Below are 27,889 nucleotides of genomic sequence, written 5' to 3'. Positions count from 1 at the left end.
GTTAACAAGGGAGTCCAAGGAGTATACAAGTCTACATAAAACCTTTTCACAGAGTCTTCAGAAAAGAACCTGGTTATTAGTTTCCAGCAGACAGAGAACAATTTAGCTAATGTATTTCAATGTATAGATCTCCAATTTAAGCATCTAAATTTTATTTTGCAGCCAATTTTGTATTTTGTCAACTGAGTAGTTTTGGGATCCAGGAAAATTATAAGCTTTTGTTTGGTTTGTATCCCACTGTTTGCATTGCTCATTACAGTCTAGTGGGAACTGGTTGCTACAATGATAGAAAGTAATCCCTGTAATTATGCTTTTAAGTCTTTCATTAGAAGGAGTCCTTGTAAGTAAACATTCCTCATTTTGACTACAGATCTAACAGAAATGGCATTTTTGAATTGTAGGATTTATGAAATAGTGGAGCACACAGGAATTAATCTTTAAATTATGTCTTCCTACACTGTTTAGCAACGAAAACATTTTAACTCCTGATACCAAGGAACATACAATAAACATTTTTGCTACTGTGATGAATAGCAGGTATAATATAACACAAGCAATGTTGTTCTGTGCAGTGATATTCCAGACACCCAGTTTCTCAATTTACAGAGATGCCTGGGTTCAACATTTTGGTTCAAGCCCCATCTTGGTGGAATGTTTTTCTTCTCTTAAACAAAACAAAACCAACAAAAAAAAAAAAAAAAAAAAAAAAAAAAAAAAAAAAAAAAATTAACAAACCCCATTTATCAGGAATCATTACAAGGATCTGCTAGAGGATCCTTTTGTTGCTGCCTGCAGAGAACAAATGGAATAACAATGGAAAGCCATCTGAACTGCTCCTTAGGCTTCCTGCAGATCATGTAGGTTCTCCACTCAGACCTGTTTCCAGTTCCAAATGCCCTGAGTTAGTAAAGCACTGCCTGTATTTCAGTAAAGCACTGGGACAGGCCCATGTGGGATTAGCCAGTACAATGCTGTTTGCACAAAGGGAGAGAGAGCTTCAGCAGGGGAGAACTGGTGCCACCCCTGCCCTGTGACTGGCTCTGATGATGTGGCTGATAACAGGATGTGTGAACTGCACATTCCTCTCTCCTCTCCTACTTGCCTGAAGTTTTTCAAAGCCACCAAGGATATGATTTTACCCACCTGTCTCTACTCTCAAAGGAGACATAATCAAATCTCTTATTCTCTTTGAGATAAAACAGGCACAGATGGCATTATAGAGGATGCCAGGGTAGGATAAATGGAGAGTAAAGCTTAACTAAAGTTTGATCTAAAAATGAACAAAGAAACAAACAATCAAACAACAACAAAAAAAGCATTAGTAAGTTTTGCTTTGAACAGCAACACTTTTTTTCTCTTTTGGATCTATGTCATAGCTGAGAAATTCCAAAATGTCTATCAAGGAAACCACTGCCATGCTGTTTCTCAAATGCAACTCATCTGCACTTTCCCATTTCATACTTATTTATAACAAAATTTCTTACAGGGGAAAAACCTCTTCTCTCCTCTTCCCTCTGTTTGCTTTAATTTCAGTGGGAAACTTTTCATGCTTACTGCAAGTTGTGGTATTAAACTGTGAAGTAATTTGCTCAGTCAACCAAAATAGCTCTAGGACCTTAAGGCTTTGCTTCCCTGTTTGTTTAACATATGTGAATACAGGTTATCTCTGTCTTCAAACAAGCTATTTTCCTCTTTGTGACACAAAGATCATGGAACAATTCCCAGTGCCTTCCCAGCTGTGAAACTTCTCTGAGACTACAGAAACAGTGCCACATTTAGAGAGGAAAAAAATAGATCCAGAGTGAAGGAGTGTGTAGCTCTGACTCAGACTTTCAGCTGTTTTGTAGGAGCACTGCAAACCCCTTGCTGATGTTACTGCTGTGCAGCACAGCCCCATTGCCCTGCTGCTGAGCCTCCTCAGACACCCTGCTCCTCTTCACTGGTCCCCAGACTGCCCAGTGCCCAGCCTGGCACCCAGCTCTGTCCCCCTGCTGGGGATGGGCACCAGGGGCACTTTATGGCATCACTTCTGTTTCAGTTCCTGCCATAACATACCAACCCACTTGACTGTCCCTACAACAATTTGTTTTCCTATACAGGCTCTGACTTGGAAAAGAAAAACACAAAAAAACCCTACCAATAAAAATAATAACAGAAAAATATATCTTAGAGGGTTTAGTGACTAAATTCCTTGCAAAAGCAGCCCCCTGCCTGATGTTTTCTAGGGTCCTTTATGCCTCTAAGCACTGGAAAAGTAAATCTTTCTCAAAATCTCTGTGGTTTTTAATTATCTTTTGTTTCAGGAAACAGATTATCCATAATTTGACTTTCAAAGATAGCTCTCATGTGGCCATGCCACGGTTTCATTTCTCTTGTCTGCTTCAGGAAAGAAAGAAGATATTCTGTCATAGCTGTTCTACCAAATCCAAAAAGCTTTTGTTTCTTCCTGCATCAGGAAGATTGTCAAATGTTTGCAAAAGATATATATTTCTAGAATTTGACATTTAAAAAATAAAATGCTAAATTTGATGTTGCAAAATATTTCAAATCGAGAGCAAAGATTCAGGCGTTTTCAAATAATGAAAGTGGTCTCCTTTTGGTGGCAGCAGAGTAGGGCCCCATGCTGTAAGAAAATCTCAAGGTTTTTTTCTGACTGTAATGGTATTTTTCTGACTTTCCATATGATGGATTAAATATTGGAGAGATTCTTTTACTGAGAAATCCCAAGCTAGTAAGAAGCAAAGAATGTAATCTATGATAGACAGAAGTTTTAACTTCTGTTCTACTTGAATAATGAGAATGGGCAACTTAAAATACAAACAAATTAGCAGAGATGCCAAGAACATTCTGTGGGGATGCAGGGCTCAATAGAGATGAGGATTTGAGCTCAGTTCACATGGTTGGACTGTAGCCACTTTAATTTCTAAAGTAATTGCTACTAGCCTACCTGCCTGTACAGTTTTCATGAAGAGAATAAATCGTTATCAGTGAGTTAATGACTAAAGATTGCCTGCAGTACCATTTGTAAGGGCACAATTGTCACTTTCCCTGACCAACGTTTGCATTGCTTGATTTGTCTTTCCTTGTTGACCACCTTGTTGATAAAATCTTTCCAGTGACTTCAGTCTGCCCAGTGAATTAAAGAAAATAGTGCTGTTCAGTGGTATAAAATGGGCTTCACATCACAGATTATAATCTGAGTCACTATAGCAACTGTAGTGAATTTTTAAAATATTTTGGAAATGGGTTTCTTTTGTGTCTTTGCATTTTCTGGCTGTAATCAATAAAAAATGCAGCTCCATTGTTACTTATAGACCCATATCTATGCCCTTTATCCAGACCTATTATTTGAAAAGGCTGCTAGATATTTTCTTTGAAAACTTTTTTTAAAAAAAACAAAACCTTAAGAAGATTCTCTGTGTATATTCTAAGACTATTTTACAAAGTGGTGCAGTCCTGTAAATTAATTCAAACTAATTTTTTACAGCTTTCATTTCCCCTAATTCCTCCATGTAAACTAAAATGAATGTTTACAAAATAAATTAAAACCTCCTTGGCTACCATTTACTAAATAAAATGTGTCTGGTTAGTTTGTAGACCATATTTTTTATGCTACCCAGAAACAAAATTCATGTGGGCATTGAAATTCAGGTCTCCAATGGCTTTCAGAGGTAGTCCTCTCTTTTATGCTTAACTTATATATTTTGCTGGAATGCTCAAGAAAGGCAAATGGATTATTTGTGTACTGAAACATTTTTCCTGCCATGAACTATCAGAGGAAGGACTTGCCTCTGAAAGCCATCACAAAGCCCCACCAGACCAGACTTAGTTCTGTTTTACTCAGCCCAGGGATGCAGCAGGGGACAGGGAGTTCTTTCTGTGTGTTCAGCAGGGGCTGTGAACATATCCAAGGCCAGAACCATCCACCTGGTGACAGAAGAGCTGGAGTGTCTTACACTTGGAGCCCCCTGCTTTAAGAACAGTGGTGCTTCCAAGCCAGTTGAAGTAGAAACACACATGGAAGCTTTGCTTGCACTGTAAAAGTGTTCACCAGTAGGTTGTATTCTTTCTTTCAACAGAGGACAATTATGGGATGGATGGGAAGGCTAAGCTGCCCAGTTTCACTGGCGACATTGACTGGCAAGGACTGGAAGACTTGTACAGTGTGAATGAAAGTGTATATGAATACAGACACAACTTTAGACTTAGTCTGGCTGACTGGACTAATTACTTGAAGGATGTAGATAGAATGTTTGCACTGCTGAACAGCTACTACCAGCAAAATAAACCAGACAAGGATAACACTGGTCGAAGCAACGGGGACGAATCCTCCACGCCGTTCACCGTGGTGGAAATGGCTTCTGCTGAGGAGTCCAGCGGCCTGGCTGCAGAAGAGCTGCAGCTCATTGTGCCAACAGACTTTGCAGCCCTTGCTTTGAGCACGGTGAATTTAAGCCAGGAGAAGAAACTTGAATTAAACAATGATATTCCTGAGAAGAGCAGTTTGAACGACGCACACTGGAGGAGCAGTCATCCAGCTGAAAAATGGATGGAGGACAAAGAGTCGGACCGTTTTGATATGGATTTCAGTGGAAACGGTCTGATAGAGTTGGAGTCCCGGCACAGCTTCATGCTACAGCCCATCAGCATTCCCCAAAAAGACACTCATCAGGAGAGTGACACTGTGGAAGACATATTTGAAGACCAAATGTATCTTCCCATGAGGTCTGATGAACCCTTTGTTCATCAGACTGTAAACATATCCATTAGGGATTCCCCTGTCAGTACCCAAGAAGAAGGAACTTTCTTTAAAAAAACCAAACAGAGTCCTGCAGGAGAAAGTTCAGAAATCCTAAATGCAGAAGGCAGTGCCTCAGCTCCACTCTCCTTGGATTAGATCAAGTTGTAAACCGTTAATAAGTTCTCCTTTTTCTTATTAGCAAACTAATAAAGGTAATCAAGACAACTGACATTCCATGTTTATTGTAGATACGTTTTGCAGCTAAATTGAGCCCAGTTCAGTATTTGTCTCTGTGCATTATTTTTCTTCACGTGCACATGCTCTCACTGTAATTCTCCACACTGGGAAGCAAGATTTCCAGTTTTCCATTAAAAGAAACAGTATTAACTTTCAAATGCAGTAGCACAATCTCTGAAAGCTAGAATTTATTTCTTCAAAAAGGATGTCCAAGTCACTTTCTCTATTTCTAAATGACCCCACCGTGACTGAGTGTTTCAATTCACCCAGTATGCCTGCATAATATCTTTTTCATCAATTATTTTAACCACTGGCAATTCTTAATGCCATGCTTTCAAGTAAAATGCACTTTTAAAATCTGTATGCCATACCATTTATGCATCTAATACCTTAGAGGTTCTTAGTTCATTTGTTGTCTTATAAAATTGTGAAATCAATAAACAGACTGACCCTGAAAGATGTAAACACCATGGACTGTGGAAACAGAATCTTCAAATATTTTTTTAGCAAAAATATTGCATGTTTTTGTTGCTTTATTAAATTTACTCTCAGAAAGGTATGGCTAATGATTGTTCACTGTAGAAGGATTTGTTTAAATTGGATTGTTTCCCTATATGTCGGTATTGTCAGTATTAAAATTCCATTAATTTTTTCTGACTTTTTTTTTTTTTTTTTTGCTGATACTGGTGGAAAGGTTTACATCAATACATAAATGTTTTTGTCACCCCACCTGATTTTCATTATTCTGAGCAATATCTTGAAAACATTATTATAATTTTGAGTCTTAAATGTTTTTTTTGTTTTGAACAGGCATTAAAGGGAATGATAAAATCATGTTAGGTTTCCATTATTTCAGACACAAAAGGCACATGAGGGTAAAAAATAGTAGTTTAGTAATAATTTTTGTTGTTGTATTCTAAATTTTTTTCTTGAACTTTACCAAACATTAAATCGTATTAAGTATAAGACTTCGAAAACTTTCTGTATTACTCAAAACTTAATATTTTCCCTTGTATTTCTACAAATTTCTAAATAAGTATTACAACAGCAAAAAAAGAGAATTACCTCAAACAGATGTAATTCCACAATGTCCAACTCACGGGTGTATTTCCTACCTGTTACATGTTATTTAGTGTAGTGAATACTTTTTGGCTGTTGCAAGCACTGCAGGTTAAACTTACATTCATTACATTGTATTTTAAGTTGAAACTTTTTAAAGAGGAAATTGGTTTAGCAGGATTTTAATAATTTTAAGCAGTCTTTTTGATGGACTCTGTAAATATGTTAAAATTACTAGTTCTTTATCTGATGTATGTGTCATGGGCTGATTGATAGAAAAACATATTTATGGTCATGAATGATGCTATTTGTACATAGGTTTTAAGTTACTAGGATACAAACTGTGTTTTTAAATCTTGTATAATATTTCTGTGATACTTTTATAGTACAATTCTGGCTTCGGGAAAGTCTAGAAGCAATATTTCTTGAAATAAAAAGTGTTTTGCTTTACCTGCTTCAGAGAAGTCCACGTGATCCACTTTTCCTCCTGAATAAGTTTTATTCCAAAAATATGTTAACAGTTTCAGTTTTAAGAATCCATCCCCATTAAAAGCAACAGGTAACAAAATGACACACAATATTCTGTTAGGTATAAATTATTCCTGGAGATGTGAGCAAGGTATTTTTTTGTTTGTTTAAGATATGCTGTGATTTTAATTTTTTTAAATTCCAAATTCATCCGGTCCTTTCTTCCTTGAACTCCAAGCACTGAGCTGCACAACCAGCAGTTCCCAGATGTAAAGCAATGTTTCATGGAGCCATGTCTTGCTTTGCTGCTTTCTCTCCCTGTGACACCAAAGCACTGCAGACCAGACATGCAGTGCTTGCCAAGAGTGAACCAAAGGGATCAGAACCCTAGTCAGGATTTGTGTCTCCTTGTACAAGAGTCAGTATGAAAAAAGAATTTAGTTTTCAGGGTAAACTCTCTCTTACATGAACTCTATGCTTGTTTGATGGCCTGTGAATAAGACTACTTTCATACCTAAACTCAGCCTCTCAATCTTGAACTCTTCTTTCTTTTACACAGTCTTGGGACTCTGATGGTCCTGCAGACATGAAGTTACAGGTGATGTTTGCAAGCATCAGGGAAGTGGATGAACCCAAGTGTTCAAGGAGCAGTCCCTGCAATGTCAGATAGAGCCCTGAGAGAAGTCTGCCCTGAAAGCACAGTAGCAAGCACAGGATGCATCCCAAAGCAGGGTGCGGAGCAGGCTGAGCCAGCGAGTTTGGGAGGACTTGAAGGACAAAGGCAAATTGAAACAAGGTCCCCCAGAAAAACCTCTTGCCTCTTTGTGCAGGGAATTATCCAGCACCAACAATGTGTCCTGCTTGCTTTGAAAGTACAGTTCTTTGAAAGAACCAAGCAAGGTGCTTTAATGCAGGGGCTGAGATCGAGAAGGGAATGGTGCACCAGTGCGGTCCATCAATTCACCCAGCTTGTCCTTCCTCCTTAACTAAGAGCTTAAAGTACTCATTCAGGAAATGAAAGCTGTATCCTTCCTTCTTCTAGGACAGTATTCTATCATCTAAACTATCAGCTAAACAGTGCCCTATCTTCTAAATCAGGTGAGAGCCTTTTCTAAGAGTCTGTTATAGGAGTGTGGAGGAAAGAAAGTATAAAGCACACTCATTCTGTAGGCAAGAGGTAGAGACAGCAATGAGCTCTGATCCTTGCTCTCTTGGAAACATACACCAAATGTAAAACTAAACCGAGTTAAAGAGGCCAAAATCTGTTATATCTCTATGTATGCAGCCTAAGCAGTGTGTTGCTATCCCAATTTGTTTTGTACTTCTTTCTGCACAGTACTTCTTGTCCCATAGCTGAGGCAGTCAAGTCCATGAGCAGCACATGGTATGACTGTCAGGAAGCTTTCAGGAAGCTGTGACAGGCAGGTGCAAGCTCAGGAATGAAGCAAGTGCCTAAATCTGGCAAGTGCTCCTCACATGGGGGACAGCCAAGAGGATGACCTTTGTGGCTTTTTGTGATCTGCAGAAGAGTAGAGATGTGTCTATTCTGAAAGCAGTAGAGAGTTCCTTTCTGAAGGGCCCTGGAGATGGACAGGAAGAACTTTAAAACTTGCATGTCTTTGGAAGGTAGCAGTGTTATGTAAAAAGTTTCATCTGGAATTTAAGATAAGGCAGCCAGTATTTCTCACATCCTTGGACAGTGTGAGACACCTTCTGAGACAGCCTAGGAATTGAAAGCACTGCAGAAGAGCAAAGATGTGTAGTGCTTCAGTTCCAGAACTAGACATAGAATCACAGAATGGCTTTGTTCAGAAGAGGCCTTAAAAATCATCTGGGTCTAACCCCCACCAAGGGCAGGGACATGGCTTAGAGCTGTTACCAGCAGGTGAATCCTGTTCTTAGTAAGGTAAATGCACACTAGTAGCTTTGCAAAAACAATCAATCAGTCATCAATCTAACAAACATTTGGATCAGAGCATTATTCTGCAGTTCAGTTGAGGGAAGGTATTTTGGAGCACAGGTCTGAGGACAGACCACTTCCATTCTCCCAACTAAAATTCCTTGAGATGCCTGCAGCTGTCTACACTGAAGTTACACAAGCAGTCAGAGAGGATCTGTGTAAAACAGTCAGGGCTGAGAAGCCAAGAGGTGCAGCAGCCTTGTCCAAGGAGGATCTGCCCAGGACCCCAGGACTAGACTTGAGCCCTGAGCAGCAGTGGGTACCTGGGTACATGTGATGCTGTAACAAACTTCTTCCCTTAGTTTCAGCAAAACCCAATCCTGTTTGTGTGCTCTATCATTTTTCAGCGAGAACCGATGTGCAGCAAATAGGGTAGAAGCCAGAGAGTAATTTCAGAAGTAGTGCCACACCTGAGGGGATGCAGCCACAGCCTGGGAGTGCCTGCAGTGTGTCTGCAGGAGCTCGGGCAGCAGGTGTCAGTGCAGAGCCAGCCACAGGCGCCTCTCCTGGAGCCTGCATCCCTCCCTGGGCTCCCAGCGCTGCATCTCCTCAGTCTTTGACAGCCACAGCACCCGAGATGCGCCACAAATCCAATTTCATCCACCTTCCTTGCTTTAACAGCTCTGGTCTTGGACACTCGTGACGTGCAGGGGGATCTGAAAGATGCTTTTTTGTGTGGTTATATGTATTGGAAATGAAAACATATAAGTCTTACTTTGAAATCAGAGAGAATCTGGACCCAATCAACACACGTGATATGCTATTTTTTATTTCCAAGTATCAAGTATTCAAGAGTTTGTTTTGTAAACACGTGTTTACAACAGATGCTGACAGCAGATTTCATTAAATCATGGGTTATATAACTTTAAAATTACTCTAAGCTCTGCTGAGAAATAAATATAAATTAAAAAGAAAAAAAAAAAAAACATACAGGAGCCTAAAGTATGCAAAAATACCCAGCATAAACCAATTATTCTCTTTTTACCACAGCACAGCACCCACACACTCATACCGTCAGACATACTCTACAAATTTCCTTAATACTCTACATATTTGCTTAATAATGAGTTTTTAAAAAACTAAACAGTTACAGGCAGTGTGCCCACTCCATGCTCCTACAATACTACTGAGACTGTTGCTGTTCTGCACAAATCATTTGGTAGAGAGAGGTATGCACTGCAGCCAGGGGCCAAACTCCCATGTGCTCAGCTGGTGAAAAGAGCAAGTCTTCTTTCAGGAAAGCCTCCACTCAACTGTGGATCTCACTGACACAACGTTTTCTTTTCTTTATTGAAACTCAGCTTTGGATCATTTTGTACATATTTGTTTTGTTTTGTTTGGAAATTTCCCTCCAAGTTTTCAAATATGGAGTTTGCTACAGAGGCAAAACTTCTGGCCTGTTGGTCAGAAGAGTGATCAGTGCTATTAGTGCTTTCAGTGCTATTTAGAACACAGACACCTGCCCTGCATGAGCAGCCTGGGCACAGTAACACAAACAAAAAACGGTTCAGAATTCAAAACAGAAATTTTGTCTTCAAGATTTTAAAACAAAACCCCCCTTTTGTAAATCATAGCTCACTTTAAAGTCAACCAGATTTGGCCTTTTTCCTTTCCATGAGACAGAATTTGCTCTTATTCTACCCCTCTCTTTCTAGTATTCCATGAAAGAACATTCATATTTCAGATCTCAATCCTCATTTTACTTCAAATGCTTGCTAATATTATTTGGTTAAGTGGTTCCAGAATTTAGCCCAGTGTTTCTTGACATTACTACAGAATTTATTTTTAGCTCCTGCTTAAGCAAAGCAACTAAAGTAACTTGCTACAGCAGGCTGAATACATTCTACATAAGACTTCTGTGGTCTGTGCAGCTTTGACTTTACCTAATAGTGCTGAGCCAAATCCTACACAGACTCCTGAAACTACTTTCCCACAGAAGAGCTAGGTTGGAATTGGCCCACCAGGAACTACAAACACTGTCTTTGTCAGAGCAGTCCAGACTTCTGGAACAGAAACACATGCAGTTGCATCATTGACATGCCTTGAATATGTCATTTAAGTCAAAGTGAATACATCATAAAATACTTCAGTACCTATTAGCACCACAGTGTTGTTTAGTCTTTTGTCCAGAGATTATCAAGCTGTCTCACCCTTCCTCAAGGTGAACAACATTTTGGATGCTTTTTGTAGCCCTTCATTAATTCCACAGCTTTTTACCTATTCTATATAATGAACAAAACATTCTTACAGAATAACATTGTGACCACTGTTTGAAACTGAAAAAATAAAAAAATACAATACACACAATGGATAATGCAATAATTAGAAGAGTAGAATGGAACCCAGATAAATAAGCATCTATTCTGTAACACTTGAAGTCAAGAAGACTTTGGAGCAACTTTGAAATTGCAGAGCTACATCTGTGTTTAAGAGGCTGTATTAACAAAAAAAATAGCTGAATTGAAGGAGTGGAGGGGTGACTGCTAAAATTAGTAATTGTAGTTACTAACTGCAGTTTAATGTAATGGATATGGCCACGGGACATGGGTAGTATTAACTTTCCTCCTTAATTTACACAACAAATTATGAGGAAAATATAGGAAAAACTTCCTTCCTAAGGATCAGGTAGGCTTTTGAACCTTTGGCCACAAAGTAACATATATAAGTGATATTCAGTATAAATGGGACAAATCATGTGAACCCTGCCCATACCCCATCCTCACACTGAAGGCTCCACATCTCTACTCTGTGACAATGTTTACATGCAATCTTTTTTAATTGCTATTTGTCAAACAAGGAAAAAAAAAAAAAAAAAGAAGAAAACAAGAAAAGAAAAAAGAAGAAAGCCCTAATTCCCTACCAAAGAATACATCTACCACCATGATATTGACTGCCCATCTTCTAAGCACTCTGAAGTGATGAAAACATTCAAAGCATCAAGTCCAATATGTGAAGAACCTGAAATGTGTTGATTACAGGTTTAATCTATAGGTAGCAAACACTGTCCAAAGCAATGACTATGCAGGTCACAGTCCTGGTAAATCTCTGTTACCAGGTGTTTAGAGCCCCTGGAAAGCAACCACAGCTGGATGGCTTCAGCTGGGGGAAGCCAGATTCTGAAGCATGCAGCATGGCATCTCCTAAGCTACTGTAAGAGACACACTATGAGAAAACAGAAAAAGATAAACCTGCTTAGGAAGTTTTTGTCTTCCACCTCCAAAAAGAGTAGTAATAGAGTGAATAGAGTATAAAAGTTAAACAAGCTTGATATTCCCTAGTTCACACACACTTGCTAAAGCACCAGCTTGTTAACTTCCAACACAAGGTATGGCCTAGCTCTTCAGCTCCAACATTGGACTGGTGAGGCCAAGAATGTGGCTCCAAAATAGCAGTAAGACACTTTGGGCCTATTTATCATCATCAGTTTTATGTCAATATAACACCATGAAGAGCTGTGGTATCACATGCACAGAAAAGAGCAGTAAGGCAGCAATTATTCAGGCATTTTGGGGGAGAACCTACAAGAAGAGTGCAGAGGGTGCTGACCCCTGTCCCAGACATGCTCTCTGAAATTCCACTGAGCAGGTTCCACTGTTCCATTTGTGCGGGATACTGACAACTTGTCATCTGAACCTCGAGGTGTAAATTCTGTGCAAGGGCACAATTCGAGTCTACAGCATTACCTGAGCAATTTCATTGGCTCTAAGGTCAGAAGGATGCCTTTATTTAATCTATCTCCCATGCAACACAGGTTTTCAGACAGAAATTCATAAAGTAAGTGAATGGCAGGAAGAGCAAGACTGAATCTTAAACCATTCCCGCAAAATATTTTGAATTTGAATTCTATGTGAAAATGACAGCGTGCCTCCATTGCTGGATATGTAAGTAGCCACACCTGAATGCCACAGGAGAGAACTCAAGCACTACTTTGTGCTAGTCTGGTTACAATTATCACTGAATCCATGGGGGAAGCACTCATCATAGAAATACTCTTTGGATAAAGGAATTTTTTTTTCAATGCAGACAGGATTCAGTCCCACACATATGTGCATTATTTTCAAGTGCATTACTTAAATATATAAATTTACTCACATATTTAAGTGTTCTGCTGGATCAGAACCATAATGAATGAATAGCTAATACTACAAATTAATAAGCAATATTAAAAAATATGTATTTTTGAAAACACTATATTCAAGTAATTAATTGTTTGCAATTAATTTAGGACCTTTCAAATGTACATTTCTAATACTTAGTAGGAGATTTGTGCCTCCACTTACGTAAGTTCTGAAGAACTGCATGTTACTACATGCACTTTTAAAGATATATAGGCTGACCAAAGGACTGAAAGTTTCCAAATAAATACAAATTGAACCATAATATTCAAAGGTGCTCACACTGTACTGAAAGGCTATAAAATGTCATTGGTTCCAAATTATACCATATTTTATCAAGGGGAAGAAAGGGAACCAAAACCAGAGGGCTTCTGACTAAAATTGGAAACATGGCGAGTCTAACTCTTCCAAATTATTCCAGCCCTGCAAAGATCTACAAATTATCTCCTGAGGGTGCTGCATTCATAATCACCCATGGCCATGGCTGCATCCATTCTGAAGTTCTTTCCTTTTTGAGGAAACAAGGGTTAATGGGAGGCTAAGAAGGGACAATTAACCTTTTCACTCAAGTCCATATATTTGGGCTACTTCTTCTCTCATGTTCCCCACTCTAAAACAGAATTAAGTGGTAGAAGAGGGAGTTAGTCTGTCCCTATGAGGGCATGGTGGCACTTTCACCATCACCAGATGTTGCTGCTCCATGTTATCACTGGCTATAAGCTGCAGGTGACTTGGGTTTGCTACCAACAGCAGCCTGTGGTGAGCAGGACCTGCTTCACCTCTCCTTGTATTCACTGCTACCAAACCTTCTGTGTTCAGGGACAGAGAGGGAAGGCAGCAAGAATTACAGCTTGATGGAATTTTATGTTCTATGGTGAGAGGATCTCACAGTAGGAAAACAGCCCCTTCACTGGATGACAGGCAAAGTTCTTTTTTAGTTCCTGTAAAGTTGGTTTAGCACCATGTGTTGACCATGATCACTGCTAGGGGTGCACTCAATGTCTGGAGATGCTGCTTCCTCCAGCAATGACAGCCTCAGAGCACAGTGTTTGTTCAGCAGGTCTCAGCCCATACACCAGTCAATGACAATGCTGCAACTGACACTTCTAGGGAGTGAATGTGTTTCCCCTGCATACCTTTATTGGCTTAGTTTAGACTATTATAGATTACTCATGAGAAACCCTCCTTCAGGAAATAATCAAAAACTGGCCAGAGTTTGGGCTTGCTTTCTTTCAGAGGATGCTTAATTGATTTTATAGAAATTTATTTACACTGCCAAAATTATCTATACCCAAAACTAGGAAAAAATTTGTTTGAAAAGTAAGGAATTACATTTTGTTTTGCATATAATTCTCAAAGAAAAATTAAAATTTAATTTATAATTAAAAATTAAAATTGAAAGTGTGTAAAGAAGGCTTCAGTATTTCTGAAATTAACATCTTTCTTTCTACATTCCACTTTTTCAATCGTTTAGGAAATCTGAATGTTCTTGTAAGTTGAAGGGTCAGGATAACCTAAAAAGTAGACAGTCTTCATTGCAACAAGCTCTGAAATCTCCTGAAAGTTCAGAAACACCAGCAGCTGCAGAAGTGCCACTTTTTATCACTCCCATTCTTTGGTTTAGTGCCATTAGTTCCTGACACTCCTAATCTGCTCTCCCTTGGTTTTTGTATGAAATAGAAGCACACAAGGCATGAAATATAAGAGATCAGGATAGATGATGAATCTTCAGCCTTTTACAATTCCCTAAATGCTCTGTTTCTGAGGTATTTGAAAAGATTGTCACTCTTCACTTCTCCCTGTGATGATTAAAATGGGGAAGTGATAAAAATGGATGAGTGCTAGGCTGCAATTACACTTTGTCCTATTACTTTGCCATTTTTTGCAATGGTAGAAAATTCTTGGTGCAACAAGCATTTGAGACTGAAGAAAAAGAAACATTTTTATCATCTACGCCGATCTCCTACAGCATATATATCAAACACCTTTGAGCCAAGGAAATCTATTTCTCAGGACAAGAAGTGTAGGACCCAGTTATCACAGAAAGTGTGTGATGACTGAGGACACATTGTATCTGGTGGCTGCATAAGAGGAAAAGACATTCTCACACTTAACCAAAAAAAGCTGTTAATATGGACAGAATAGCAGGAAGAGATCAAAACAATATTTCTCTAGGTTTGGGGTAGAAGAATCAGAGTTTTCAGACAGGAAGAGTAAGAATTGTTACAAACTACATAAATGGACTGAGACATTCTGAAATAAGCAGCCCCATGGGTAGTCCCATGTGCTGGTCAAGAGGATCCAGGTGATGACAAAAGGCATTTGGCAAAGGCAGAGAGGGAAATCTACTCTTCCCAGGACAACTCAATGGATGCCAAGGAGAGTACTGCCTTTATTTTCAAGGACTTGGTTCCATATAGTGTTTGATCAATATATATGTTCTAAAGTGAAAAATCAAATCAGGAATAACTCTCTTCAAAAATATGTAGAAGCTCTGCTCTTTCCTTTGCACACAAGTTCTCTACTCTGCAAAATCCAAACCAGACTATCACTGAGTCCTCTTAGAAGACTGCTTTTTAATTTCTTACACTTCTAAGAGTTCCCCTGCAGGGCCCAATACAGCCTTGACTTGCCAGTGTCCAACTGACATAATTTTCTGCCCTTTGAGACATCATTAGTACCTTGTGAGCATGGCACTACAAAGCCTCCAGAGCAAAAAATGAAATGCCAAGCACGTTTGACTGGAAAGTCTCAGCATCTCCCAGGGAGAGAACACACTACAGTAATTTGGAACAAACAAAGGCCACATCATGTCCTGTGAGTCCACACTCACCAGTAATTTCTATTTCTATTCTTAGCCCTTCACCCGGAGGGCCAAAGGAGAGACAAACTCACCCTTTGGCTTCACAGGAGCTTCCAGTGAAGCTGAGGGAAGCAAAGGCAGACATGTGGGACAAACCACACAGCCAGGAGCTGCATGCCTGTCCCACCTGGCTGCCCAGTGCTGGGTGTCACCAGCCCTCCCCTCCCAGCTGTCCTGGGTGCCAGGAGAGCAGGGAGAGCCTCCCGGCTGGCACCACGGTGGGCAGGCTGCTCTGCTCCCTCCTGCAGCCTGAGCTCTGCTGCTGCTGGCTGCCAGGGACCCGCCAGGTCCCAGCACCAGACAAGGCTCTCCCTCAGGACCTTCCCACTGAAGCTGAACTAGACTGGCATGCAGTTCTGAAGGACAGCCAAACTTCCTGTCAAGTTATACCCAGCTGTTTTCTTCTTCAGGAAAGTATGGACTTGGTGCTAGTAACAGCCACCCAAATAACATTGCAGAAATATGCACGTATCTGCTCTGGTATGTGTGTATGATTTCTACATCTTAATGTTACTATAAACCAATACTGAAGTTTTTTACTTCAAGTATTATAGTATTCTATATACTTTGTGAAGAATGACTACATCCCATCAAGTGAAAATTAATGCACCTTTTGACAGGATAAAGATGTTACAACTCAACATTTGCAAACGTTACCTGATGCATAAATCTTGTATGGCTTGACATGTTATTAACAGTACTTTAAACTTTATGTTATTTTTTAATTTAATGAACACGCCTGAAAATAGCCCCTTTCAAATTCAGTTGCAGTAATGTCTTTAAAAGCAAGCTTTAAACTTAATTTGCTGCACATACAATTATCCAAAGAAGTTGCATAGTTTAAATAGGTTGTGCTTTGTAGCAGAACTCACAGTAATTACTCATCTCTTAAAAATACAATTTGCGGATATGAAGTTGACAATACATTTAAGCATTTTTGTGAGTCTAGACATCAACAATATGAATTTTTGTCACTCTTCCACTGACTTCTGCTGTTTGTAACACCTCAACTTTACAATGATATTAGATCAGAGCATGGACATTTAATGGACACATCTGAAATAATTACAAACACAATTTTTAAAACTCCATCGTCAGGAGGGGAGAAATAAGAACTTGGGTTGGTTTGAGGTATCCAGCCCTCAGGAACATATTATGGTTGTTTGCATCAAGCTTTGTTGGTTTTATCACGTGTTACATTTAGATTAAAAATAGAAGGCACAGGTGTTTTACAAGGCGCCGTAACTAAGTCAACCAACAAAACTAAATATTACATTACCAAGCCAGGGGTCTATATCTCAACAACTTCTTCCAATGCATTTTCATTTGAGGAATTTATTGCTTCTGAAAAAGGGCCAGGGTAGGTCTGTGCTAAGCAGTTCATTCCTTGTGCCACACTGATGTCTCCTTGGGAACTGAAGGTAGGGCAGGATCTAGTCCGTGCATAGTTTTGTTGGGGTCCAGCTTGTCCAACCATCTCACTCACAGTGTTCACCGGCGAAGCCCTCCAACTCTGTCTCTGCAGTTGTTCTTCTTTGCACTTTATGGAATACCAGGCCAGGAAAATAAAAAAGAATCCCACAAACTTGAGAGCAGCTGCCAACCCGAAGTAGACAAAACGAAACGAGGTGACATCGTATTCCCAACAAGATCCTTGTACGCCGCAATCCTGCTGCCAAAGCATGCACGTGGTGTCAATAACAGCCCCAAAATAAATTGGAGTGGGAATGTAAGCTGGAACAAAAATAGCAAGAGAAATAATATGTGTTAGCTTATTGTGGAAAACTTCTACAGAAACTATATGCCCCAGCCAAAGAGTGTAGCTTGAACATTTTTCAGATTTCTACACTGCTGTTCTCACATGAAATGTAAAACATGGAAAACTGGCTAGTCAGTCTTCTCAATAATACTATTTAACCCACACATGAAACCTACCACAAACGGGAGAGAAATCAAAGAAGCCAAGGCAGCAACACCTCATAACAGGTACTTTAATCTGCTGTCCCCAGACAGCTCTTCTTGAATTATGTGTCCCCCCAAAAAAATCCAAAATGAATACAGAAGGTGAAATACATTATCTCCATAGCATTACCTGCTGAACATCCTTTGCCCATGAGCTGGGAAAGGTGCTGTTTTTAGATTAAGGTGGAAAAGCACTGAAGATCACAAAATGTTTTAGAAGATAGATGTGAGGGGCAAGACCATTAAGATTATAAATTTCCTTTTGAATAGATCTTCCGAAGAAACAGACTTTAGCTTCTAAGGCAGCTAAAAATACAGCCAGTCCAATGAATGCTCCTGCTTTCTCCAGAAGTACAAAATCTTTAAGATGAGATTGAAACATCCTTCCTCAAACAAAACTTGAAGATGCAGCTCTATGGGATTCTCTTATTCTCTTAGAATAGACCTTGCTTGTTCTAGTCATGTATTTCATAGTAGCTGAACACCTGGAGTGTTCTTTATGGGCAGGGTTTTAGAAACTCAAGAGCTTGAAAGAGAATGCTTTGAAAAATAGACACTTACAACATCTATCCATTTTTTCTTTGAAACACTTGAAAGACATTAAATAATATTTGAAGAAAGACATTAAGACATTAAGTAACAAATGCTTATTTTAAAAATTAGACAAACTGTCATTATTGCGGAAAGCAACAAAATTCTGGTTTTGAAAGCTTAAAAATCCTTATAAAATAATATTTAGTAACTATTGATTTTTAACTACAATTTGAAACTGTAAAAATTATCTTTCTGTGAAATAATGTTGTTCTAGAAAGTCAGTTACAGAAAAAAGGAAATTAACCACATTTTCAGATGCAATCTTTTCAGAAGTTATTAATTTTAGGTTCCTAATACAGTTAGTCAAGCAATTGGTTGCAGATTTATGGAATTTTCATACTTTTATGGTGCATCTGAACTGAACATGGCCTTTATGGAAATGCTGAGCTACTGTGAAACTTACCAAGAGTTCTTAATAAAACAAACTGCATTCCTAGTGCAAAGGGTCGCTCCCCATCTTCCACAGACCTAGCAGGTGAACAGAAAACTCCAGTGAAGAAACAGTCATAACCAACAATCATCCTGGTATGTTCTGCCTTTACCCCATAGCTTTCTTCTCAGATATAGAAAATCTTTGTCTAAATTTCTTCTCTTTAGCTTCTGCTATTGTTAACTCCTACTGCCAGGAAAAAATACAGCCAGCACCTCATGGACCTGATTAATCAAAAAACTCAGTCATGCCTTTTGACCTTTCTTTACCTGTGTAAGGCCTGAAGAATTTGATCCAAACACATGAAGGAATTTTAGAGAACCCACACAAAATGTTTACGGCTTCTCATGATAGCTTTCTTTTCTTTAATACATCTTAATTTATTTTTCTTAATATTTCTGAGGTAAATTAGAATTAATAGATAACTAAATTGTTGAAGGCTGGACTCAGTTTTTTAATTTAACAAATCTTTGTGTAGCATAAGCACTTTGGAGTTACTTTAGGAAAAATATCAGTACAAACATCCAGACTCTTTAAATACCTTTTCAATTCAAGTAACACAAGATTCCGTCCAGTAGTTTCAAAGGAAAAATGTCAAGCTTACAAAGACTAAATATGAAGTAACAAAATTCCACACTGCAACCACAATTTTAGAAAACCACAAATTATCTACTAATTTAAAAATACTTTTAATTCTTAATCTAAAGGTCTTAAGACAGACAGCTTCTAATGAAATACACCATAAAAGCACACAAAAAGTCTGCATTCAAAGCTGTGATGCAGCTATGAAATCCAGTTTTGAAGTCAAGAAATTAAAAGCTGGAGAACCAACCTGGGCCACAGAGCTTCGACAAAGCACACTATGTGGTTTGGGACAGCAGGTGTCACTGTCCATGTGTTTTTTGTACTGAGCATTACAAAATCCTGTTGGAGATGTCCTTAATGTACCTCACTATTGTGAAGTTCACAGCAATATTGATTAAATCTTCATTTGCCTTGGCTAATTGCAAAGCAAGGGCAGTATTTTTTTTATTACTATTACTTTACCTGTGGGAAATCCAGAGACAGAGGGAATAAAGTCAGAAGTCTCTGCATATTATAATGGTTGTGTGCACACAATAGTTGAGGGAAGGCTGAGCAGCTGCAATTCTGACATGCCCAGCTCTGAGTGCCTGGCTTCAATGTCCCAACAGAGACCCTTACATGCATTCTGTGGATTTTTTGAAAAGCAAACCGGAAGGCAAAATTCCTCAATGTGACACATCACAGTCCTCCCTGTGTCAGCAGCAGGCTCCTGCATAAACCTTAGCACTTGAGCTGAGAAAATGACAGCAAGAGAGTGCCTGTCCTTGGAGGAGGTGAGACAGAAATTCCTGGCAGAGGGTTTCTCAGCTGTGCTCACAACTCAGTCTAAGGACACCAAAGCTAAGTCCTGACCTGCCTCATGTTTTGCAAAGTTCCATGACCTATTACAAAGATTTCCCACTATTATTATTTTTAGAGGGGCCTACATTTATCCCAGAATATCAGAGTGAAGCTCTAAAGACAGCACTACCAGAAGGAAATTCTGCTTGATTGGGAGGACCATTCCCACAGAAATAAAAGGTGCGAGACTAGTGTAAAACAAAGCTCAATTTGAAGACAGATTTTACACAATACCAGGACAAAAGGTGTCTCTGTGTTAGCACTTAATGCAGCTAAACAGGTTCAGCTGAGACATGGCATGAATACCACAAGCACTTCAAGCATTTCTAGAGATTTAGTTCAGACCAGCTCTAACCTAGTCTCATGGACAGGATGCCCATTTGCATCTGGATCATTCTGGGTGTGCTTCTGAAGAGTACCTCAAACACTGGAAGAGCCTTCCTAGAGAGGTGGTTGATGCCTCAAGCCTGTCAGTGTCTGGACAATGCCCTCACTAAAGGGTTTTAATTTCTGCTCTGTCCTGCTGTGGTCAGGCAGTTGGACTGGATGATTAGAGAGAGTATTTGCCAGAGCATGTAGGAACATGACAAGGGGCAATGGCTTCAAACTGAAAGAGAGTAGGTTTAGATTAGATATTAGGAGAAAATTCTTCACTGTGAGGGCAATGAAGCACTGGAACAGATTGCCCAGAGAAGTGGTGGATGCCCCATTCCTGGAAGAGTTCAAGGTTAGGCTGGATGGAGCTCTGGTCTTGGAAAGTTGTCCCTGTCCACGACAGCATGCTGGAACTACATAATTTTTAATGTCCTTTCAAACCCCTTCATATTCTATGATTCTATGTTCATTAAAGGTCCCTTCCAACTGAACTATTTTGCTCTTTTTTTAAATCTTCCAACTCATCTTCATCTGAAAAGAACTTACTTCAACTCTGAGCTCTTCAGCTTCAGATCCCAAACCAAACAGACATCTTTAAACTATTCTTTGTCCTCCTGTTACCAGCAGAGCCAACGCTTACCGATATGCTTTGTAAATTCTAGTAAATAATTATATCATTTTCCTCTAATTCCTCCTTCTCTTTAAACAGCAGCAACATAGACTAAACAAATATAAATTTATTTTAGCAGTAGACCATATTATATTTTTTCAGCTCACTTTTCTGTAAAAATCAACAGAACTTCACTTACAGGAACTATGTTTTAATTGGACAAAGATGTTACAGGGAACGATTATGTTTATCAAACTAGATGGCAGAGATGGGAAAAGCCAATCCAAAAATATGAATGCTTTTTTTCAAATTGCCAAATAAATGCCAGTGCTTTTTTCCTACAAAGGCTGTGCTGTTCTCTCTCCTTAGAGTAGTGACAGTAACACCACTACTACAGTACAAGTTCAAAATTCTTGTGAAGATAAAAAAGGAAGACTCAAAATTAGGAATGTGGCAAGAATGAGCAGTTTTAAGAAAGAGAAAAGGGTAATTTTAAATACTTTTTTTCTTTTGCATTTGAAAATCCAAACAATTGCTCTAAGTAGGTTGAAAATTTTTCAAGAGTAATCATTTTCTTCCATGATGTTTTGCTTGTTTTCTCTTCATGGCACCTGGAATTTATTGCGCATTTCATGTTTCCTAAAGTGGATTATCATATTACATACTCTAAATACAAACAGATTTCACCCTATCCCTGACAGCCCTTTCACTTTTTAAGGCTACACAAGGATTCTATTCACTTGTTAAGGATACACAACCTTGACAGGCACAGCAAAAGTACTTACAACACACAAGTGAGCTCTCACCTGAGTGTCACAATGACTGCTGATGGCTGGGCACATGCTGTTATAAGGGTTACAATGAAGAGGAAGATGAGGAACGGGATGAGCGTGTTGCAGGTTCGGTCACACTTGCCGGACACGGCGTAGCCGTTCTCATTCAGGTAGGTTTTGACAATCACCAGCCGGAGCTGGCTGCGCTGGCCCACTGTCGGAGGGGTGATCACCTGGCGACTCTGCACACAGGCACACTCTGTGTAATTTCTGACCTGCAGACAAAAAAGAACATTTCCATGTCAAAAACATATGTAAGAAAGACACTGCAGAGAGACATTGGATGACAGTCCTGCGGTACTTCTCAACTGAGAATCTTCTGCTGTTAGCATCACCACCCCAAGCACAAGCAAAGTTTTGTCTCCAAGTAATTTTCAAGCTGGTCAGAATGCTCTGTGATGACAATGCCTTTCCATTGCTTTGATTAGTCTGAGTTCAAAAAAACATCTGGAATATATTTGGGAAATATTGACAAAACAATTTGATCACTTCTGACAGGGAGGCTGGAGAAAAATACTGTTTCTCTTCTAATACAAATAATGTGAGGAAACGCTCTTCAGGCAGCAGTGACAATGCCATATTCTGAAATTCAGCAAGCTGCTGACTTTCATATTCAGGTAGTGTCTTCTGCATGTTAATGGAAGACTACCCTGATCTGGCCAAAGAGCAACAAGCTGCACTTCATGCTTGAAGCTCAGCACCCTCCACCTGGATGTCGGTGTAGATCTGGACAGAAGGAAAAACAGAGAATAAAGGGAAAGCAGAGACTAAAACAGTGAGACTGGAGGACTGACTGAGAGAGTCCTGAATGGATAAAGAGAATGAAATTAAGAAAAAGAGACTGAATAAAGAAGCAGCATTTCACAGGCAAATGGGACTGTGATTTGAACAAGGGGAGGAAGAGCCAGATCAGAAATAGCCTGCTTTCACATTATGCTACTTCTGTTCTCATCTAATGTATGGCAAAGGGGTGAGCAGCAGATCAGAATATTTCAGGGCTACAGAATAAACTGGCCAAGACATAGGTGATGTTACAGGAAGGAGCTTTCTGTTTCAGTTTTTTCATTCATCAAATCTTGGAGCACACAGGCACAGAAGTTACAAAATCATCTTAAGATAGTGAATTTAAGCACTTAAACATCAAGACATATCCAACTCATGGCTGTCAATTTTAATGTATATCTTTATTGCATCCATGCTATCATGAGGCCTCACACTTTTTTCCCCATGGGATTTAGCTGAACATCTTAATAATGTATGTGTTTATCCAGTATTTTACCTCCCACTTTAAAAATGTGATTTCAGGTGTTTTTTTCCTCAGACTAAGAATGTTCCAGTACCAAGATGAAAGGACTCATATTTCATTTGGATGTTCTATAACACTCGTTATTATAGTTTAACTCTTTCAAAAAGGAGTCATTTATCTTCAAAACAATTAAGAGGTATTGATGTTATCTCAATTTTGTAGTAACTGAAACAGATCAAAGATTTCACAAACACGGGTGATTAATTTGAGACAACTGGAATCCTTTTCATCAGAACTATACCAAACTAAATATATTCTAAATGTAACTTTTCATGCCTTCAAATACAGTTTTAGGCAGTCCATCTACAAGTGGCACTTCTGGTTGTTGCTCATGTTCATCATCCAGAACATGAAGAATACAAGATTGATGACCAATGGGGAGAAGTTCTGTTTCAGGAACTTGCCCAACATTGCTTAGAAACAAAGCCTAAGAATGATTCTGGTTTCCCAAGGCAGCACTCCACTCTAACATCACATGAGTACCTGATTTCTTTCTATAGTACCTCACCCTAAACTTCTTATTGCTTTCAAATGTAAATGCCAAATAGGAATCCTAGAGAAATTAGACCTCTTTACTACAGAATCTTGGTTCATCACCAGCAAAACTATCTGTGTATTTAAAGAGACAAACATAGCATGACAGAAATACTAAGAGTATAGGAATATATATATGTATAAATAAACACATATAAAAACCAGGTATGAACTGTACACTGGTATCCTTTCCCCTTACTTCAACTTTTAAATGGTTAAATAAACACTCTATGCTATAAACTTAAATCCAAATATTATGTTAGCAACATTTTGTGTGTTATACAGCAGCACTAACTTACATTTGTTGTTTTTAAAAGTACCATACAAAAAGGATTATTTAATCCAAAAAATGCCTTTTCCAAGCAATGTCAATCCTATTCTATTCATCATCAGCTACTGAGTTAAAACTTCAGGCCATGAAGCATCTTTTCTTAAATCATAAGATGTAATAGTATGTTTCAAAATCAGTAGTGAAGAGCACACTCCCAGAGTATTTCCCTACTAAATAAATAAATAGTGACAGTTCAGCATCAGGTGAAATGTAACAAAGATCAAGCCTGTCTCAATCCAGCAAAGCACAAATGAGATTATATAGACACCGAAATTTAGTCACAGGCTCACACTGCTGGCTTTTCCAATTGGTCAAAACAATTTTCTACTAAAAACCAGCAAGATAATCTAAAAAGGAAAAAAAATTAAGGGAAACTAATCTGTTCTCAGTGGCATTTATGTATGAACATGCTTTTTCAGACCATCATCCAGGTGACCTGAGAAAACACAGCCTCGTGCTCCACAGGCTGGCTCACAACTGCAAATCAGGAGATTGATACTTTTTAAGTAATATTTCTAGAAAGCACGATCAAGCCCTAAGAAAATCAATGTTTACACATTACTTCTTGTCTTTCTTAATTATCTTTTTTTAAAGGACAGTTCTGTAACAGAAGATTTAAGAGTTCATTTTTTAAGGAAACTAGTATGACCATAATGCTCTGTTGATACTTAAGTCAGATTATACTTTTTCAACTGTCTTCTTGTGTCCAGTCATGGAAACTGCCAAATTTCCGTTGTTGGTTTTACTAGCAGGATGTCCTTCTCCAGTTCAGCATAACTGGAACTCTGGGTTGTAACAAGCAATGTATTTTCAAGAAAAAAAGTGGATTGTTAACATCTTTTTAAGTTCTGGTTACATAAGTTTGATGACAACCTTCATTTAGCCTGAAAGAGGTTTAGAAAAAGGCTGTGACTGGTTGAACTGTTTTACAAGAGCAGAATACATAGGCAGTCTTTATCTAGCCAGGCAAACCACAGACCTATCCATGTACCAGTGCAGGTGTAAGAGCTACTTGGGCAAAATTATGAGGCAGACACAAACACCAATGACTTGAAACAAATCCTAACTAAACTTAAATATGAGTTTAAAACACTTCCAACTACCTGAAGAGTTAAGTTCTTCCTTCAATACAGAGAAGGAGTCACAAAAACCCCCAAACTGCTCTAAAAGGTAAGACTGAGGTTGAAGAAAGACAATATGACATGGCTGCCTACGCTGGCAGAAAGCTGAGTGAGATGATACTAACTCAAGGTACCCTCTCCAAGCCCTGCAGGAATACCAGGCATGAAGGTCACTGCCACCAAGGTCTTTGGGGTCTGTATGGGAAACACCAACCCTCCCTATCCCATGGCATTTGCACTCACTCAGCTGGAGGATTAAGGACAAATGAACTTGTACCTCACATTGGTACATAACTAATGGAAGTGGGCTGGGACTGTGCAATAACAGCTCTGTCAGTCTTTTAAATCATGGAAAGGCTCAGAGATGCATGAGTCACCTGCAGAGAACATCTCTGAAGCTCAGAGGAGGGATGCTTGAGCTAGGAACAGAGAAGTCTTTGGCCAGCACTGGTCCCAAGGGGCTACTCAGGGGCTGTGTGTGGATGGTGGGTGAAGCACTTACCCCTGTGCTGTGGTTTCCACCACTGATGCAGCCAGCTAGGCAAGGATTAAAATATGTTATTCCATCTGATCCACAGACAGGCTCGTACTCATGAATCCTACATCCACAGTTAACATTGCAGCTTCCAGTCAGATTCCTGTGGGCCATGGCAAGAGTGGGACTGAAGAAAGGAAAAAGAACATGCTAGTAGAGCACACATAGATATCCATATTCTCCTGTACAAAGGGAGCAAACATCCTACCCATTAACTCTGGAACTGGGGTGATTATTAGACAAAGACTGTGCTAACTCTACTTAAAACAATACTTAAACAATAAAGATGAACACTCAAGTCATCATCCTTGCCATCAACTAGAAACACAATAAAAGAAATAACAGCAAAGTTTAAAATTTACATAATATTTGGCTAGGTAACAGGTATATTTTAACTCTGGGGTTTTTTTTCCTCCATTAAGTAAGACATCACCATTTTATATGTCTAGTCTAAAATGCAGTAATTTCTTGTTGATTACTAATGAAAGACTCAATGACAAGATGTAAGGATTCTGTGAAATAATAGGCATCTTTTCCCACATACCAACAGCTGTTCAGAAAACAATGCTTTATTTTAACAATTGCTTATATAAATATGTAAAATCTACAGGAAGCTCTCTAGATGTGGAAGACTGCTGTGCTTTTACTAAATGTCTGTAAATGAATCACCACTCTGGCTCCCTAGACCATTCCCCAAAATCAAGCCAAAGCTCAAATTCATTATGGATTTGGCCACATTTCAAATGCTTTTCTCCCATCCTTGAGTCAAGGCAGCTTCAACACCTGCACCTACATGGCTCTTTAAAACCACACAGATCTACACTTGGTCTGGCTCTGGCCAAAATGCAAACAGCAGCTCACTTCACTTCAGTAGTCCTTGAGAATTGTCTGATGAGACATACACTGAGAATGATTAATGTCTGAGAATTACACTGGAATGCACAACCACTCCACACTGAGCACTACAGTGTAATACTGAATTAAGTGTTCTGTCTTGTTTGCCCTGCTCTCAGTACTGCTCAATGATCATGGCTGTTTAAAACTACCTCAAGTGCCTCTGCTCTGAGCAGATCAGTAGATATCCAGGGAATTCCAGCACCTCCTCAGCCAGGCAGGAGCTGAACAGAATCTGGATTTGGTTTATGGTTGCATCCTCAAGATCCTGTACACATGCACACAGACTGCCATGGCTGCAGAGCCTCACAAGGACTGCTGGTGGCTTCATGTCTGTGATGTGTGGGCAAGGCCAGAGTGAAGATAAACAACTAGCAGCAGACTTACTACATCCCAGCTACCCCAGGGACCACAAGGAATGTTGTTCTGCTCCCATCTTCTACCCCTGACTAGACCAGAGGCTGGGCTCAGGAGCCATTCTGCACACAGTGACTGTCACCCATGCTGTGTGTCACCTCACCTCCTGTCGTGAGTGGCATTCAGCAGCACGACTGCTGCTCAGAGCATTCCACCTGACTGGTTTTCTTGTATTTATTACACCACTATTTGCTTTTGCTGAATATGCTTGTCTTCCCAGCTGTGCATCTTGCAGACAATTAAATATTACTAAGTAGCTTTCAAATATTTATTGACTGTCTACTGATCACACAAATCAGGTACACAAATTTAGCTCTTGGAACTACATTACACTTTATGGTTTAGTTGGAGGCTAACCAAAGCCTTTCTGAGTGTTTTGTTTCTTGCTCCATAAACAAACAAGGTACACTTTTAGAAACAAGCTGCAGCTTGAGCAGGAAGTCAAATATCCAGGACTGGTAGTGGTTCTGTCACCTTCTCAGCTATCAACTGAAATTTGTCTTATTATACCCTGCTGGATTTCAATAAGCAGTATGCAGCAACACATCATATAGCAACAGGCAGACTTTTCCAGTAATCTGTCAACCAAACTTTTTCTCCAAGTGAAAAAAAACCCCAAATCATCAAAACATTCATCAGGAACATACAAATTTCAGCAGCACAGTGACAAAAGCCTTTCACACCAACAGAAGAGGCAGCATTTTTAGAGTTTTAAGAAATCCTGGTCAGTCTGCTGAGCTGCATGTCCCAGATGCCTGAATACTTGCCACAACCTGCCTGGAAGACCCATGTACACGTTCCTGTTGACAACAGGGCTTTGCATAGGACCTGGCCCAGGGACAGCCCAGACTGCTGGGAAAGGCACAGCTCAGGTTCCACTCTCCAACCTCTCTCACCCTGCAGCACAAATTCTTCTAATCTCTTCCCCCTCCACCACCTAAAACCCTCCTCAGGAATAGATGGGTAGGCTTGTTCCACAGGCAGTAGAACCCATTCCCTGTTTCACTCTGTTTATGTGGCTAACTCCCTTCAGCTGCACTGCTGAACATTACCATGACACAGAGGTTAGGCAATCAGCA

At 39.4% G+C, this 27,889-nt stretch overlaps 2 protein-coding genes across 9 annotated transcripts in view; one reads left to right on the top strand and one right to left on the bottom strand.

The window, feature by feature from the left end:
- Positions 1 to 6,487, top strand: part of SULF1 (sulfatase 1) — a 122,535-nt gene extending 116,048 nt beyond the window's left edge. For 7 of the 8 annotated variants that reach the window (XM_056483924.1, XM_056483921.1, XM_056483925.1 and 4 more), the window contains one exon: positions 4,080 to 6,487. In XM_056483924.1, coding sequence (XP_056339899.1) covers positions 4,080 to 4,110 — 31 coding nt within the window. In that variant the 3' untranslated portion in view covers positions 4,111 to 6,487. The remainder of the gene's footprint in view (positions 1 to 4,079) is intronic. The other variant, XM_056483927.1, reaches the window with a different exon arrangement.
- Positions 6,488 to 9,218: 2,731 nt separating this feature from the next.
- Positions 9,219 to 27,889, bottom strand: part of SLCO5A1 (solute carrier organic anion transporter family member 5A1) — a 72,664-nt gene continuing 53,993 nt past the window's right edge. Inside the window, exons 6-9 of the mRNA XM_056485280.1 lie at positions 25,467 to 25,626; positions 21,646 to 21,887; positions 18,403 to 18,467; positions 9,219 to 17,177 (exon numbers count right to left, since the gene is read on the bottom strand). Of these exons, the coding sequence (XP_056341255.1) occupies positions 16,735 to 17,177; positions 18,403 to 18,467; positions 21,646 to 21,887; positions 25,467 to 25,626 (910 nt within the window). The 3' untranslated portion in view covers positions 9,219 to 16,734. The remainder of the gene's footprint in view (positions 17,178 to 18,402; positions 18,468 to 21,645; positions 21,888 to 25,466; positions 25,627 to 27,889) is intronic.

This window comes from Oenanthe melanoleuca, chromosome 2 (assembly GCF_029582105.1).
Source record: "Oenanthe melanoleuca isolate GR-GAL-2019-014 chromosome 2, OMel1.0, whole genome shotgun sequence".
Taxonomy (NCBI): domain Eukaryota; kingdom Metazoa; phylum Chordata; class Aves; order Passeriformes; family Muscicapidae; genus Oenanthe; species Oenanthe melanoleuca.
The sequence above is the reverse complement of the archived record's forward strand: the minus strand, read 5'-3'. Positions and strand labels throughout refer to the sequence as shown.